General features: G+C 39.0%; 1 protein-coding gene across 5 annotated transcripts in view; it reads left to right on the top strand.

Annotated features, from left to right (window-relative positions):
- The window catches only part of SYNE3 (spectrin repeat containing nuclear envelope family member 3), a 60,154-nt gene that overhangs the window by 28,240 nt on the left and 14,094 nt on the right, over positions 1-17,820 (top strand). For 4 of the 5 annotated variants that reach the window (XM_042813270.1, XM_042813269.1, XM_042813271.1 and 1 more), the window contains exons 6-17: positions 60-404; positions 1,535-1,671; positions 3,614-3,761; positions 4,511-4,693; positions 4,949-5,092; positions 5,575-5,709; positions 6,777-6,938; positions 7,632-7,795; positions 8,138-8,255; positions 8,435-8,590; positions 9,131-9,280; positions 10,241-10,279. In XM_042813270.1, coding sequence (XP_042669204.1) covers positions 60-404; positions 1,535-1,671; positions 3,614-3,761; positions 4,511-4,693; positions 4,949-5,092; positions 5,575-5,709; positions 6,777-6,938; positions 7,632-7,795; positions 8,138-8,255; positions 8,435-8,590; positions 9,131-9,280; positions 10,241-10,279 — 1,881 coding nt within the window. The other variant, XM_042813273.1, reaches the window with a different exon arrangement.

Genomic DNA, 17,820 nt, shown 5'->3' with positions numbered 1-17,820 from the left:
TCACCTTTTCCCCAGTTTCCCATTCCCACAACTAATATTTATGTAACTTCTTTCTGCAGGAAATTGCCAAGAATATTAGGAGCGGTGCAAAGAAATTGAAGCACCTTGAAAATCAGTGTGCAGATGTGATTCAAAATACCTGCCCACTGGGAGCTGAGAGATTGAAGGATGAACTCTATGAGCTGCGAAAAGCCTTGGAGAAGTTGAAACTGCTGAGCAATGAGGAGGAACAGAGATTGCTCAAGATTCAGCAGTCAGAAAGTGCCTACAAGTCCCAAGCCAGACAATTAGAAGCAGATATCCAGGAATTCAGAAAAGGTCTACAGAAACTAGAAAATGATTTGGACCCTGGAGAAAGGGAAAAGACTGAAGATGAGTTTGTAGCTCAGTGGAGAAAATGCAATGTAAGTTGTTGCACTTCATATGCCTAAAAAAAAAAAAGAAAGAAAAAGAAAAAAAAAAGTTAAGTGTAGTCACAGATTGAACACACATAGCCACATTTAGCAGATGCCTGGCCCATTGTTTAAAGGTGAAAAGGAAAGAGTAGTAGTCATGTATATGAAACAGAAATGTAAATAGCAACAACGAAGTCAACTATTTCTAAGCTTATCTTGTTCTGCACAGTAAGGAGGTGGCTAGAGGATGATTTGGAGTTTGTCTTAGGTTCAGAGGAACGATATTCAGTAAGAGAACAGTACAGAGCAAACAACATAATTTTCTGCACTTATGGTGGAGCAGGAAAAACAATGTCTTAGTGTATGTACAAACATATATTCATCTACATACAATTGCGTTCATAGAAAGACACATACTTTGAGAGTATATCTACATTACAGCCTCCTTCTCCTACCATCAAAGACATATTTGTACTTACAAAAGAATTCCTAAGTTTGTAATAATCCAGTATTTACAGTAAAATCAATCTGCTGGAAAGTTTTTCACACGTAAAGTAGGTAAGAGTCTTTACCACCCATTTCCTCCTGAGTGTTGTCTTTGCATTTATTATCGCTATTCAAAATATTTTTCATTGCTGTTTGTATGTTTGGAACTCAGCAAGACTAGCTGGCAAAATTAGGTGCAAAAAAATCCACAAAATACAGACTGATTCAATTGTGTAACTTCAGAATGGTTTTTGCTTGTTTTGTTACCTTACATCAGCATTGAATCAACATTCCGTACATAGGTGTTTCAGAAGATTTGTTCCTGCATACAAAAGTGGTTAAGACATGAATCTCATTATACACTGCAACCACTGAACTGAAACTGGGACTAGCTGTGATTCACTCAAACTGTAAACCCCACAGATCAGATGCAGAGGGTAGGCAGTGTGAGAAGAGCAGAGAGCACTTGCATGAAGAGAACAGTTCCTGAGAATATATTCTACCTTATCAAAATCCATATTTAGCCAGGCAAAAAGGCATCAGAAAGGGGACTTGGAGTTGGCAGTGTGAATACCTTGAGATGGCCTTAGCACATCATTTCATGTGCCAGACACTACACATGGTGTGACCTGTTTGTTCTTTTTATGATTAAGGCAACAAGAGCAGTTCTGGCTGCAGAAGAGTCGAAGGTTGAGAGGCTGAAGGCTCAGCTAAAGGAACTGCTGCGGTTTTCCCAGGATGTGCAGCCACACGCTGACAGTGTCATCTCTGCAATACGGGAATATCAAAGGTAGTGGGAAGTCTATAAGGGGGCTGGGGTGGGGTGGAAATATCTTAGACTCTGAGTGGATTGACAGACACCTAAGAAGAAAGCAATAAGCCATTTGATTCTAGGTGGCAGGTAGAAAAAAAGTGTTTTTTCTTTTATGACGTCCACCTTCGCAATTCAATAAACCTCTGATGTTAGCTGTTTGCTAGGAGTTGTAGGTTGCTGGCCATTTTCATGCAGTAATCATGCATCATTAATGTTGTGCATGGTTTTAAGAAAATTAGATTGTTGGCAGCTAATTTGATTTTCTTAGCCTTATATAATAATAATTTATGTACCCTTTTGCTTTTCATGACAGCAGCTAGAAAATCAGGGCAGAAGCTGAAGTAGTAAATGGTTCGGAAGAATTATGCCCCTTCCTTATTGAGTCTGCTGTGATGACTCATCAACCTTAGCAATTACTTCGCAGAACTTATTCCTCTCTCCTGACTGCATGCATGCATGATTCCTGTTTTCAACTTGCCTTAGTTTGGAAACTCTGAGAGTTTAGCCTCTCCCTAGACTTCAGTGTTTCCGTTTCCAGGCTGTCTGGAATCAGGAAGTAAAGGAGCTGGCAGCAAATTTTGCAAATTAGAAGAAAGGATCATTTTTTAGAGGAAAAAGAAAGGTTAGTTCTTTTTATTATATCGAAGCTTACTTTTCTCTATCCAGTGCACAGTATGCTGCCGAAATGGGAGGGTTATGGGTCATTATGGAAAAGGATTTCAGTTTAAAAACTAGTGAGTAGACGGTGTTGTAAGAGAAGCAGAGAAAGCAGGAGAACTTGCCTCTGAGTAGAAAATGGCAGCTGCTCTTTTGCCAGCTTCTCCGCAGACTTTCTTCGCAAAGTCTGGCAGTGTCACACTGAGCCTAGCAGGGGCAGCAGAGCAAATGGCAAAGGACATGTGCCGTCAGTACTTTACATTTGTGGAGCTGCAAGCTTGTCTTTGCTTAGCTAGGTAATGTCCCCAGTGACTCAGGTAAGATTATTCTTGCTGCTTTTATAGAAAGACAGAACTAATCATGTTTACCTTGGAAGTCTGTGGCATTGCTCTTGCCTGCTTATCCTGTGAATTTTCAGGAGGCTGTTCCCATACAGATACACAATTTGGGCTACACTCTGCCATATCTATTTCAGCAAACTGGGAAGTCAGGAAAGCTCAGAAAGACAGGAGACAGCTGCTTAGGGTGTGTCCCTAGTGGGCCTTGTTTCTCAGCTGTGTTTTGGATAAGCCTTTAGAAGAGATGCCTGGATACTTAATGAATGTGTGCTGATCTATATTTATGTAGGTATACACTCACATAGTTATGTGCATAAATATACATAAATGATTGTTTTTCAGAATCATACACACACATTATATATAAAAACGTATATAAATACAAGAAATTCAGCAAATATAATTTGGCAAAAAAATTTAAAGACCTAGATCTGAGGAGAAAATTTTTTTTTTTCCTTTTCTTTTATAGGTAACTTAGTGTGATCAAATATACTTTTTTTTTTCTTTATATAAAATACTACAGATAACCATGGTTAAATTCTGTACAACCTTGCCTTGTTTTTCCTAAAACTGAATGAGACTGCTCTGATAATACTATTTGTAAATCATGCTGGTGACAGCAGCCAAGAAAAATGACACAGGAGAGGAAATGGCTTCCTGCTAAAAACAGCGAAGCTCCTGATACATGGTTGCACAAGAGAAAAATGTGTCTTAGGGCGCCTAAACAAACTTTTGTCAGACATCTCTGACAGACTGAACAGCTGTGAGTATGCAAGAGCAGTCTCTGACAGTAAAAGACTGAGGCTTTTGTGTTGGATGTGGTTTACACACTAGTATTATGTTAACTCATGGCCTGATGAATAGGATATTTGGAGTTGGTTTTCCTTGTAATTCTTTTCTCAGCTGCCACTTTATCCTTGCAGTGTTAAAGGAAAGACATCTAAAATGAGCACTGATACAGAAACTCAACTGAGCAGACTTTTCCAAAATCCCCTGCAAAGTTTTGAACAATGGAAGCTAACTGTCCAGATGCTCCTGGAGACTCCAGAGCCAGCGTTGGATCAGATTGAGGTAGCAAACCTGTTCCTAAGCTCAGAAACTGATACTTGGTTTGCATTTGTCCAAGCAACACCAGTGACTGACTGCATACAGCTGCCAAAAGCAACAGCTAGAAGGCCCTTTCCCATATGATATGAAACTCCACTGCACAGAGTTCAACTCTAGCTGTAGCAGAACGTCTTATTTTGTGCCCTTCCTTTTGTTAACTGGAGTTGTCAACTGAATAGTCTGAATGAGCTATATGCCTTTAACAGTGGTGATAATGCTGTTTATCTGTGGCTCAAATTCCCTTTGATGGAAATTCTGTGGATTCTGTTAATAAGACTGTAGAAATATAGTTGTGGAGTGATTTCTGCATGTGTCCAGGAAGGCATTTGTTAGTTTGTCACCCTTTTAATCTCCAGAATAAATGTGTCTGTGAACAGGGATGGAGTTTGTCCTTGGGATGAGCATTCAAGCTGTCCTTTCTGTTGGTTGTTTAGGCCTCTGCACAGACAACTCTTTCCATAGTACAGCTTTCCTCTATTTCTGTTCACAAAATGGATGCAGCCCTGATGCTTCTAACATTGTCAGGAAGACTTTTCCTTTAACTGGGCACTGTCCAGGTACCTTTCGTTACCCCTTGTCAGCCCAGCATGCTGTTCTTACCTGAGTTTGTCATACTGCTTTGGTCGTGTGACTTGTGTGAGAATAATACAGTTATGTGGTTATTATTATTACTTGGTTATGATTTTACAGGAAGAATATTTTTTTTCCTTTAGGCTGCTCTAGCTGAAAGTTCACAGTTCAAAGAGAAGCTGATGACATTACAGCTGAAGAAAGATTTGCTGAACAATATCCTTGGAGAGGAAAAAGCAAAATCCTTCCTGGAGGAAGTAGCTGAAGCTTCAAAGGAGAGAGAAATTCTACACAAAAGTCTACTGCAAAGAAAAAGCAAACTCCAGGTGAGCTTCAAAGCCTGTATGCAGACTTAAACTGTAACAAAGATGACAGTTAATCTTTTTCTAAGCCAGTTTCATAGAATCAAATTTAGCATTAACCAGTTGTGCTCAATTTGTTTTCCTGGGCTGATCAAATGCGCATATAAATTTATGGCCTGTTGTGTGATTGGCTTAGTATTTGCTCTGAGTACTGGATAGACTAAAAATAAGGTCAAGGGAGTATATGTTGAGTGCTTTTTTTCTTGTTTCCCTACCTAGAATTTGATACTGCAGCATAAGGATTTTGATGCTGCTTTTGCACCTTTGCAGAAGAAATTGTTTGCCATCAAATCCAAATTAGACTTGGAGAATGAACCACAGCCTAACCTTTTGGGTAAAAAGACACAACTCCAGAGATTCCAGGTACATTACAATAGTGGTTGACCATGATATTGCATTGCTTCAGCAAAGGGTTCAATATGCATTAGAGCCTGCTTAAGTCATGAAGTGAACCTAGACAGCTGGGAAAAAGGGAGAGAAGAGCAAAACAGGAAGAGAGAGGATATAACTCTTTCTTGTGGCTGTGATGAGTTGGTGTGATTCAGGTATGTTAAACCATTTCACCATTGGTGCAAAGATGTCAGTATTTACCTGATTGTATTGTGTCTCCTCTAGCACCTTCTAGCAGCTTGTTTTCTTTGTTATCAACTAATGACATGTAAGAACATCAACATCCTGCCATTGCTTTCTAGACATCGAGCCATTAATATTCTTAATGACAGTGGTTGTTCTTTTTTAATAATGCCCTCACACTCTCAACTGGAAATGCCTTTAGTGAAAGTCTTATAAAGGGCCTTGCCATGTCTTGGATACTACCCATATGCATTCTGTTATTTCCACTGCAGATGATCCAAGATGACTTGGCAGAGCTTGCAATTCAAATGGAAGAGGTAGAGAAGCTTGTTCAGTCAAATGCAACACATAGACATGAAATGAACCAACTTCTGTCTGACATTCAGGCCCTGAAGAGATCACTGGAGGTAACATAAGAGTTCTTAGTTGCCTGATGAGTTACCAGTTATTACTATCTGAAAGTAATGTAAAATAATTATCTGAGCATAGGAGATTATATGCTATGAACGACAGATACTTTCATTTCAGGTGAAGAAGGTACTGAACTAAGGAGTTGGACACCATGATCTCTAGAGGTCTTTCCAACCCCTACAGTCCTGTGATTCTGTGATTCTTATAATTTTGGTAGCTCTTCCAGGATTCTCTGGTTATCTGTAGTACGCTATCCCTTCGAGATGGGTGTCCCTCCACACAGGTTATTGGGTGGTTTTGTTTGTTTGTTTTTAGCTGTATGGATTATTTATGGAGTGGACCTGTTATTTCTGAGGAAAAGACTGCATAGTTACATGATTACACAGTACCTTAGACTTGTTCACAGATTCCTGGACTGTGCAATAGTACCAAACCAACAATCAAAAGAACAGGTTTGTTCTTGTATAGCTTTGTGATTCTAGTTAACAGCAGAAAAGTGTTGCAATTTTATAAGTATTAGTTTTGACCTGAGACTTTCTGTAGCTTGTAAATATAACTATAAAATGACCTTCCAAAACAGACTCACAGGAAGAGCTTATAAGATGACCTTAGTTTTGCAGGTCACCATGGGGTTACATGTAATAAAATGTTACTCTAATTGACTCTGTGGAATTCTTGTTTCAATCTCAATAATCTTATTCATCACTGAACTGGAATTTTGCAAAAAAATAAAATTGTCACACCGACTTCTGATTCAGTGAGTATAGGATGTCTTTAATATTTACAGGGATGTGAAAAAATCATGCCCTTTTTTTTGTTTCAGCTGAAACAGAAGGTAGCTATTCTCATGCTTAATGCCCCCTCATGTGGTTAAATTCCGGCCTGCAAGAGTCTCTAGGTGTCTTCTATGCCATGGACGCTAAAAGATAAAGCTTTTTGTATCTCATTAGCAGCTGCATTTTTATTTTCTACACATGAGATTTTGAGTCAGTAGTCACAGTGTAAGATTCAGTAATTAAAGTGCTTCTCTGTTTTTGGTTGCTGACATTTTTATCATTTGTAGATTATGATACAGCAGTCTGAAGAGCATGTTCAGAAGCACTGGGCATTTAATGACAAACTGTCTGACCTCCAGCAGTGGATCACTGCAACCACTGAGAAGATTGGCTCCTACCAGGGCGTTGATGTGAAGCAGAGCAATGAGAGCAGGGTGGCAGACCTTGAGGTGAGAATAACATCTTAATGCAATATGTTAATTATTCATTTTGCAGCATTTAGACCTTAAGAAAAACGGTTTTATAGCAAGGGGCTCCAGACTGAGAAGAACGGTAAAGGTTTGTTCCTCCTGAGACAACTTTTGTTTGCTGCTGCCTTCCTGCTTTGCCCCATGCTGTGGTAAATGGAACTAGGTAAAAAAAAAAAAGTGAGAAAAGAGCTAAAAACTGTTGAAATGAGAAAGTGTTATCACAAGTTTTAAAATGATAAACTCTTTTTATTCCTGCATACATACAAGCACATTGAACATTACCCTGTTTTAGCTAGCCTTATACTGTATTTGAAGTAAGCACTACCAGAGCTTCTGGCTTTTTCCTATGCAGTAGTATTTTGCAGGCTAGATTCACTCTGGTAGGTCATTTCAGCTGGCAGCTTTTGCTTTCATATGGGAAACCAAGGTATCTCTAAGGAATGCCACAGAAGAGATGCACCGACAGCTTAGGGCCTTTAAGATTTGCCATCTACTCTTTGATATATGTTGGCTCTTTGCAAGAATCCACAGCATATTTTTTTTCTCGCTAGGTATTTTCTAGCTAGTGCCAACAGAAGCAGCATAGCCTGGACTGAACATGGCCTTCAGTCTGACATAGCCTCTGCTTTACCCAGGATACCTAGAAGTAACTGTAAGGACTGTACGTTTCAGAGATGGCTAGCTGAGTTTCCAGATAAGGAGATCCAGCTGCACCTTGTGGAAGCTCATGGCCAGCTGGTCATGGAGAATTCTTCCCCAGAGGAGACTGCCCATGTTCAGGCAGAGCTGGATCAGCTGAAGGAGTCTTGGAGATCACTGAAAGAAATGGCAACTGGGTAAGTGTTCGTACATGTCTTTTTTCTATGCTCACTCTACCCAGTAATGGAAAAAAAAAGAAAAAACAAACATAAACAAACAACAACAAAAAAAACTTCAATGAAAATATTAGAAATAGAAATATTACGACTAGAGAACAGTGCTGCTTTGAAGAAGTCCTGCCTTTTTTTTTTTTTTTTTTTTTAATTTTAGTTAAAAAGATATTGGAATTAATAATAATAGTAATAAGTGACAATAGTGGTATTTCACCAGCAGAGGTGTCCCGCGTAGTCTTGATCAAAATGTGGGCATCTCACCATCAGGTGTCTCACCGTTCTGATGTCTGGTTTTGTGTTTTACAGTCTTCTCAAAAGGTGGCAGTTAAACAGACAAATGGCTGATAAGAAGAAAATAGCATTTGAAGATAGCAGACACATGTCTGGACCAGTCTTCCATTGTTTAGATCTCAACCATAAGCAGGTGAGAGAGGAACTTTGAGTCTGCCTTTATCATCAGCTTCACAAGAACAATTTTATTGGCTTCATTTGATATTATGAGTTGTATGCTTGAAGATAAAGATCTCACAGTCAGGCCTTCAGAAGAAATGTCTGACTTAACAGTAACAGCTTGTTATTTGTTGCTGTTGTCCTGTAATCTAGGAGAAGACAGCAGAAGGGCAAAGGACAAGCAACCACATTAAGCTCCTGCTTGACTTTGAAGAGTGGTTACAAGGAGAAAACACCAAACTCTCCAAAATTCTTGCTGTGAGTTTGTCTTCCATAGAGGAAATCAAGACACGCCACAAAGAATTGGAGGTTAGTTTTCCAGAGGTGAAGAGAGAGACAAAGATTGCAATAAGCGCAGATTCTTTCAGAATCAAAAAACAAAGGCAAAAAAAACTCTTATATTCTCTGTGTTAGGAGACTCCAGAGCTAAAGAGGAGCTAGTAAGCTTAGGAAATTAAGACGAGTATTTCACTCCTAGGAAGATCTGCCAGAGCCAAAGTGGTAGAAGTGAAAAGAGAAGCATGTCCTGTAGGTGCTGGACTGGACAGTTTCAGCATACTGTATCAAATATATTTGTTAAGGTGATTAAAATATCTACTTGCTATTTAGAATTACTCCTTTGGTTTCATTTGAATGCCATAACAATGGATGCTGTAAGAAATGAAGCAAACAAAAATATCCAAAGCCACAGGGATTCTACAGATGAGTGGACCATTTCAGGCCAAAAGAGCAACTAACCCTGAATATCCAGTAGTTTTATTTAATACAACTGTTCATTTAAGTGGTAGCTTTTAAAAAAATGAAACCCTCCTGAATTCCAAGTTGTTAGTGACCTTGCTTTGGCTGCAGGAGCTGCAGGCTCGTGTGCCTGACGGTCAGCGTCGCTTTGAAGACCTTCTTCGTTTTCATCCTGTCATTGGAAATTCTGAAGATCTGGAAGACCTGCGTTACCGCTGGATGCTTTACAAATCTAAACTGAAAGAATCCACGAGTTCACCGGTAGGTGACAGCACTCAATTTGCAGTTGCTGATCTCTGCCACTGCTCTTTTAAGTTGCTTCAAATTGCTAGTCTCAATTCAGCGATACATTTATATGTGCTTAATTGAAACCTCCCTTAGTAAACAAAATGAAAAACAGAGGAAATGAAACTATATCTTTATGAATATAAGCACAAACCTCCTTGTATTAAAATAAAAGATATGAGCTATTTTTTCCCTTTATAAACAATGTTCAGAGTATTTCTCTGCAGGGTATTTTAAGGTGTGAACCGAATGAATAAAGAATTTGTCTAATGATATACTAAGGATGGCAGAATTCACCTGCATGTACGAAATATTCCAGGCCATGCTAAAGATATTTCTGTGTTCTTAGCATAAACTTATGTGATTATTACTAAAAAATTTTCAAGTACTTATGTTAACTGTTCAAGATACGTTAACTGTAGGACTAGACTTTGCAGTTATGCATTTGGCACTTTCTATATAGAATTAAGGAATCAGAAATTGAGCACCTAAAGTTTGAAGCCCTAGAAAATTTTCTGCTTTAGGAAGCCATCAAAACCAAAGCTTACTTAAAACACAAATTCCTCAAAGGGTTCAGAAGGTAAGCATAATTTCTGCTAATAAAGAGCATATTGTTAAGTTTTGTTTTCCACTGATTGTAATGTTTCATCAAAACCTTGTGTAAGCATAAATGTAGTCGATAGGTGTCAGTAAAATCAAGGCTATTGCTAAAATTCTTCATCTGATTCAAATAGCTGAGAGCCTGAAAACATTTTAAATTTCTGTCTGATGTGTGTTAAAAAGCTCATTAAAAATATATCACCTGCTAGTTCACTCTATCCAGATGACCATGAATTTAAAGAAACATCCCTTATGAGGTGAATACTGATAGGTTCCACGGGGATCTTAAATTCATGCTTTTTTCACCTTTTTTTTTTTTTTTTTTTTCTTTAACAGATTACTGGATCTTCAGAAAAAACAGACAGATTTAGAAAGGTATGAAATTTTCCTGTCATTAAGCTAAAAAATATTTTATCCAACATTTCACAGATAATTATTCGGAATTAGAATTTTTTAGGATTCTTGAGATCATTCTATCATTAAGATCCTTTCTTTTCTCCTTTATTATTTTTAGAAGTTTTTGCTCTTGAGCTATATCCCTAAAAGATGAATATCCATATGCTATGCTATGTGAACTTAATTCAGTTTTTCTAAGGAAACTAAGGAAGGGTTGAAGTCTCTCTCAAAAGAATTTAGAGACCAAGTTCCTATTAAAATAACCTTGAAAAATGCCTTCTGATTCCTTTTGAAACTTCTGGAAAATTGCTTTGGATCATTCAGCCCATTCTCTTACTAATGCAGAAAAACAGAGAAAGTAGAGATTTACTTAATGTTATTAGACTAAATCCTTGCTATAAGAAGCAGAATTTCTCCTGTGAAGGAGTTTCTTCTGGAAATGATGACATAAGAAACAGAAGCAGTAGCCTAAAAGATAAGGACAAGCTTAAAGAAAACAAAATACTGCCAGCTTCTTATTTAATCCAAGAAGCTTTAATGATGCCTTTTTCATAAAGTCAGGGCTTACTTTGTTTACAGGCAGTTAGCTTCTACTTTCACTATTATTTCCCTTTCCTCCCATTTTCACAAGGAAAGAAGGCTCTATTTGCTCAACAGAACATAAATTGGATAAGCAGCATTTTGCATGAACATGATAACATGATCACATAAGTCATCTTAAGATAAACCAAGCTCTTGATTTCTTTAGTTGCAAAAAATATCTCTTTAGAATGAGACCAATATTTGAAGGGTAAAATACAGTGACCATACTTCTAGTATGGTCAGAAGTTAAGACTTCCCCTTTCAGGATGAGATATTTCTCTGGTGCTCAAATGGTGTAGCATCTCCCATATTTTTCCCCAGTAAAGTACTGATCTATCCATGGTAGATCACACACCTCCTGCATAGTTTTGGCCACATTTGGCTCAAAGAGTTTCCATTCTTGCCTTTCTGACTCAGCGTGAATTGTTCAGTGTTGGTAAGATGAAAAGAGTAGTAGAATTTATCTGGTTGGAAAAAATCCAACATTTTAATACTTGGTGCAGTGGCAGCCAAAAGTATAGCAGAGCTGCTTTCTGCTAGAGGAGGCAGTTCAGAAGACTGACTGTGGAATTCAGTTGGATAGAGTTTTTTTCTGTAGAGTGGGGAAAAAAACATGAAAAAAATGTGTGTGTGTATGTGTGTGTGTATATATATATATATATATGTATGTACAATCTTGAAGCATCACCTTGAGACATCTTCACTGAGCAATTAGATATCAATTTTTAATTCATCTGTTTCTCATGACTCAGGATACGTGGCATTTATTCCTCAACTTCTCCAAAAGAGACTGAAGTCTTCTGTTAATCTTTGAGGAAACTGCAATAATGTAGTGGCGGGCAGCAAACATTTGTCAATTGGGCCCATAGCAAAAGGACAAAAAAGCATTCTCTGTGCTTTTGATAGCTACTGAACACAAGCAAAGAGAACAATTTGGTGTGGGAAGAACTGAAATACTTCTTATGAAGAAAGGAAATGGTTTCCATTCCATCAACAAGTTATTTGTAGTTTCCTCACAAGCCAGTACAAATGTCCAAACCTAACCTTGCTCACTGAAGTGAGATTCTGCCTACTTGAGAATTTTCAGTCTCTGTATACCATGTCTATAGTTGGAATTCAAGTAACATAAGTGAGGTGTCTTTTTTTTCATTCATGCTGAGGCTTTTATCAGGATGTGAGCATAATTTGATTGAGCACCACTTGAAATGGAAAACAATGTTGACCCAGTTTGGGTGCACTGCTATTCAGGCTGAGAGGAAAAGCAAACCAACTATAGAATTAGAATCTGTGAAGTTTATTTTAAATTCAGATTCAACAATGTGTGCCTAGAAATGAAAGAAAGATTAGACAAAATATTTTTGTATGTTTTGAATATCATTTCAAAACCATGGTGAAAAATACCACTCAGAATGGCTGATCCTGGGAGTTCATTCCTGCAGAAACTATCCATGGTTGGGGCAGCGTTGCTGTGCTTGCTACATCCAGTGGTTTGCATGCAGTGGGAGGTTTGTGGATCCCTGCTTAGGGATCAGGTTACCTGTAACTTCTCAGCTCCCCCGTGTTTCTGGGTCGCACAGAATCTGCAGAGGTGGTAAATTTTTAGGCATTTTGGTCTGATCTCTGCTTCTGCAACATGAGATCCCTAGTGGCTCTGCTTTCTCTCATGTTTGAGTCATAAATATATTGCAGATCAACCTGGCAAATGGGAGAACACAGCTGCAGGCAGTCTCAATCTATTGCATTCTGTTATTATTCCATTACTTGTCTGCATTTTGCAGTGTTGGCCAGAATAGAACCTACTCCACATTTATTAATATGCTTTATTCTGATTAGTCCTTCACTGAGAACATGCCTTAAGCCATTGGTGCCGTTAGGAACATTATGGGGCTAATGATTCTGAAGTGAGCAGCTTCTTGTTGATTAACAGAAAACAGTTGCAGGAAATTGCACTGGCTACAGTGAATTTTTAACAGGTGCCAGTGACGGGGCAACGTTGATGGATATTTCTGCAGGGCACCTAGCACATGCAAGGATGCACTTGAGCAAAAGCTCAGTAATAAATATGATAAAAGTTACATTCAAAACCTGGTTCTCAGCTAACTATAATACTCCATGAGCATTCTTAGCATAAATAGGAAGTCGGAAGGTCATTATTTATAGTCTGAGTAGCACTGTTTGGTTTATTTTCTCAAGTGCTCAGAGCAATTACACTTCCTTGCTATACAAATGATTCTGGCTTTATCGTTTGTACAAACAAAATAATTAGCATTCATTACATCAGTGGTCAGCTAATTGCTTCTTTTGAGATTCTGCAAAGAATAATCTCCTGTAACATGGAGACAGAAGGAGCGTGTAACTTAATCTTATTTAGAAACATAATTGATCTGGAGTCAATCACATTACAGCAGCCATTCAGGAAGCTCTGTAGAGCAGGAGTTGCCACAGCTTGCCAGGAAGAAAGCAGTTCTGCTTTGTCCAAGCACAGAGGGGACAAGAATTCTTCAAGTCAGAAAACTGTATTACAGAATGCACAACATATTTGTGTTAGAGGTGCATTTATGCTGAAATGTGTGTCCCATTTATTTTCCTGAAATCCTGCTGGTGTATCACACAGGGACTCTTCATGTGTCTCTTACCTGGTTCTGCCACTTCTGTGTTTTGCTGGTGCTCTCCCTCTAAAGCAGTGCTGTTGCAAGATGGAGAAGATATCTTGCTTGTCAGGACACATTGTCCTTACGTGCTGTTAACATCTCATATACTGACTAAAGGCATCTGGTTTACTAGCTTCCAGTGGCTCTTCTGGGTGAAGTGGTAGAGCATTGAGTTTAAATACAAAGTGTGCTTGGATATATTTCTTACAAGTGTATTTAAAACTAGTGACGTCTCTGTTTTCATTTGTTCATATTTCCCTTCATTATTTCTTTGACACAAATCATTTATTCAACTTCTTCTATTGAACCACCATTTTGATACATCTTTATATGTCAAAATTAAAACTCTTTGACTGTATATAAGTATTACGTAGACACATTTCGTTGCCAATAAATTTATCATATAGGTAAGTAATCACTAAGAATCAGTGTTATTTACCAAAATAGGAGTGACTTGCCATAAAAAAAATTTGGCTGACACGCCTGAAGGCTGTGTTGCCATTCAGCAAGACCTGGATAGGCTGGAGAGCTGGGCAAAAAAAAAAACGGATGAGGTTTAACAAAAGCAAGTGTAGAGTCTTGCATCTGGGGAGGAATAATTCCATGTACCAGTACAGGTTGGGGGATGAGCTGCTGGAGGGGAGCTCTGCAGAGAGGGACCTGGGTGTCCTGGTGGATGACAGGTTGGCCATGAACCAGCAGTGTGCCCTTGTGGCCAAAAAGGCCAATGGCATCCTGGGGTGCATTAAAAAGAGCGTGGCCAGCAGGTCGAGGGAGGTGATCCTCCCCCTCTACTCTGCCCTGGTAAGACCTCATCTGGAGTACTGCGTCCAGTTCTAGGCTCCCCAGTACAAAAAGACAAGGGTCTCTTGGAAAGAGTCCAGCAGAGGGCCATGAAGATGGTGAAGGGCCTGGAGCATCTCTGCTATGGAGAAGGGCTGAGCGAACTGGGTCTGTTCAGCCTTGAGAAAAGAAGACTGAGTGGGGACCTGATCCAGGTCTACAAATATCTAAGGTGTGGGGGGCAGAATGGCGAGGACGGACTGTTCTCAGTGGTGAGTGGAGACAGGACAAGGGGAAACGGCTGGAAACTGCAGCATAGGAAGTTCTGCACAAATGTGCGCAAGAACTTCTTTACAGTGAGGTGACGGAGCACTGGAACAGGCTGCCCAGGGAGGTGGTGGAGTCTCCTTCTCTGGAGATGTTCAAGACCTGCCTGGATGCCTACCTGTGTGACCTGGTGTAGGGAACCTGCTTTGGCAGGGGGGTTGGACTCGATGATCCCTGGAGGTCCCTTCCAACCCCTACAATTCTGTGATTCTGTGAAAAACTTTACGTTGAGTACCTGAAGTGTCTTGTTAGCTGATTTTAAAAAGTTACCTTAGCTGAGATTTTTAATAGCAAACTAAAAGTCTTTATTTAAATATCCTTTAAATATCATTGTTCTATAGTATATTTTTATCAGGGATTGAAATCAAAGAACTGCTATCCTTTGATACTGACTGGATTTCCAGATTACATATTTGAATAGTACTGATTTAAAAACTTCTTACTCTGTTCTGAAACTTTTCCAAATACTTCATTTATGATGTTTAAGGGGGAAAACGTAACTCACTCCATTGCTGTTGTGTGTGAAGAAATCCTTCAAAATTACCCTTCTGGCAGTTTGCCCTTCCTTATTCTTATAACATCAAATTAAGAACGTTTTAGCAACCCATCCTACATTCTGCCTTACCAGTGTTCCACAGTGCTTTCTAACTTTTATCCCACATCAAGCACTTTATGGATAAAGAGAAATCAGTTTCCACTTCAATTCATGTGCAGAAGGTGGGAAAAAATGGGACTTTTTGTGTTTTCCTGGAAAATTACAGAAATGAGTGCTGCTTTAAAGGATCAGGCTGTAGCTCTTGTCCTGTGGCACACTTATCCTGAAAGCATGTCATGTTGTTTATGCACGCAGAAGCTAACCTTTATAAATCCGTTTGTGTCACAGTAGCATATGGCACAGTACTTAGTTTTAAGAGACTTTGCAGCAGAATATCTGAAATATCCGCCATATGTGGCTGCTGTAACCTCAGATGCAAACTGCTGGCTTTTCCATGTTTTCCATTTCTTTTAAATCAACCCTTCATCAAAGATTCTAGTTCATCATCTGGCTCTGTTGAAGTACTCCAGGATCTCCCTAAGGGAGAAAACAAAGCTTGCGATTTGCCTGTACACTTACTTATTTATGTATATACATTTATTCTTTTTAAAATTTAAAAGAACATTAAGGTTACAAAGTCAAGCAATCTGAAGATAGAAAATGTCAGAGCTAAAATTGCTTGTGAGACCTCAGTTAACCTCCTTTCAGCACATAGATTCTTGTAGCCCTCTATGAGATACAGAAAGATAAGTGCAGGACTTAGCCATGTTCACTTCTTCCTCACTGCTGGCTACCTAACCTGTGCAGTGTTTGCATTTAGGCAAGTATGGTTCTGAACCAAGTGGCTCATTTTCCTTTTGCAGAGGCCAGAAAACCAATTCTTAGTTTCTGCTGTGGTGTATGGGAATGAGCCACTGCTTTGTCCCAGAGCATGCTGCTTGCTCAGCTCTGTGGAGTCAGTGGCAACCAGCTCCTCAATTAGGACATCAGCAAGTAAAAAATTCCTTCACTCTTGAAAATGCCAACTGTGATTTGCAATATGTTGTGCATCTGAGAGGGATACTCATGACTCCTTCCTGGGAACTACTGAGGAGTTCCAACTAGTCTCACATAGGGATAGAAGTCCAACTCACTTCGTTTTGTGAGAGCAATCTCTGCTGGTCTTAGCCAATTGTCAGTACTGGCCTCTATAAGCAGCAGCTGAATTAGTTTCTAGTGGCATTTCAAGTGGCAGAAACCTAGGGCCTCTCAGAGGCAAAATATTACTGATAAAGGCAACTGTCTGACCATAAAAAAGGTTATGGTACATGACAGTGGCATACTTCTATTTAGAAGAATGATAAACTACTGTTACTGCCTTCTTGGCAGCTCTGTTTATTCTCAGAGGAATAATGAAGTAGTAAAATTCACACCCATGTAGGTGATCCCTTCCAAGGTCCCTTCCAAATGTTTTTCCTCTCTCTTGCTGTAGTTTAAGCCCATTATGTTATGATTTGCCCACTGAGGAGATACAAGCCAGGATTCATCCTGTCTAAGCATTTAACTCAAGAGTTTTCATGAATAGTGCAGAGTACAGTTAAGGATAGATTTTCCACAAGAACTGGGGGTTAGGTTCAAGGCTAACACAAGGAGTTTTCTTCTTCATGCCACCGTTACTTGACCTGTAGAACTCCTTGTTAAATGATATTGAGGGCTTATGCATAGACTGAGGTTTGTGTAGATTCAAGGGGAAACTGGATAAGTACAAAGAGGAAAGATTCATTGAGTGTTAACTAGATAGACAAGCTGCAGCAGATTGAGGACATACTCAGAGCTGAAAGCAACTGCAGGCTGAGAATATTAAGGAGTAGTTCCTCTTATGCATGGGAAGAACAGGAGTTTTAAGACAGCAGTGTTCTTCCTGGGATAGTCTGTCAGTGAAATGCTCTAAGATAAAATGAATTAATCCAGATGCGATCTTTTTTCTCCACTGAATTATTGATTCAGTGGTACAGGTGTGACTTCTATCAGACATGTTGGTGACATACAAAAACATCAAAAAAAACCATTAATGAGAATGATATTAGATGCTATACTCCTCTGCTTCCTCATATAGTTAGATTAACAATTTTTCACACATCCAGAAATGTGGTCAGCAGCAAACCAGGGGGTGCAGTGATTTTTAGAAAGCACTTCAACAAAATATACAGGAATATTAGGTAGTGAGTTCTAAAGTGCTTTTCTGCTGTTCCCTGTCCAAGTGATTTTCACAGTGCATTGGGTAAGGAGTTATTAACTGCAAACAGATTTAAGTAACCAAGGACTTCTAGGTCTAAACCAATGCTTGTCATTCAAACTCCCTAACATGAATCAAGTGCAAATATGAATGTTCACAGCCAATACAATTCATTTGGTAACAAGCCTGCATTTAGCATTACACGAAACACAGCTGTCTACCTCTTGACAATCCGTGCTTCTCCTGATACTTTGAGGGACAAAGTTTGAGGGAAAAAGAGGGAACAGGCATTTATCCTTGATGGTGAACTTTAAATGTATATTTTCATTTTAAATATCAACCTATTCCTTTTCCGTGTGTGTTTCAAAAATGTCTCTGACACTTTGGCTCAATACCCAAGTATTCCAACTGTTATTCTAAGATGGTG

Source organism: Centrocercus urophasianus, unplaced genomic scaffold (genome assembly GCF_019232065.1).
Source record: "Centrocercus urophasianus isolate 14NV4802_14NV808 unplaced genomic scaffold, USGS_Curo_1.0 seq_14, whole genome shotgun sequence".
Taxonomy (NCBI): Eukaryota; Metazoa; Chordata; class Aves; order Galliformes; family Phasianidae; genus Centrocercus; species Centrocercus urophasianus.
The sequence above is the reverse complement of the archived record's forward strand: the minus strand, read 5'-3'. Positions and strand labels throughout refer to the sequence as shown.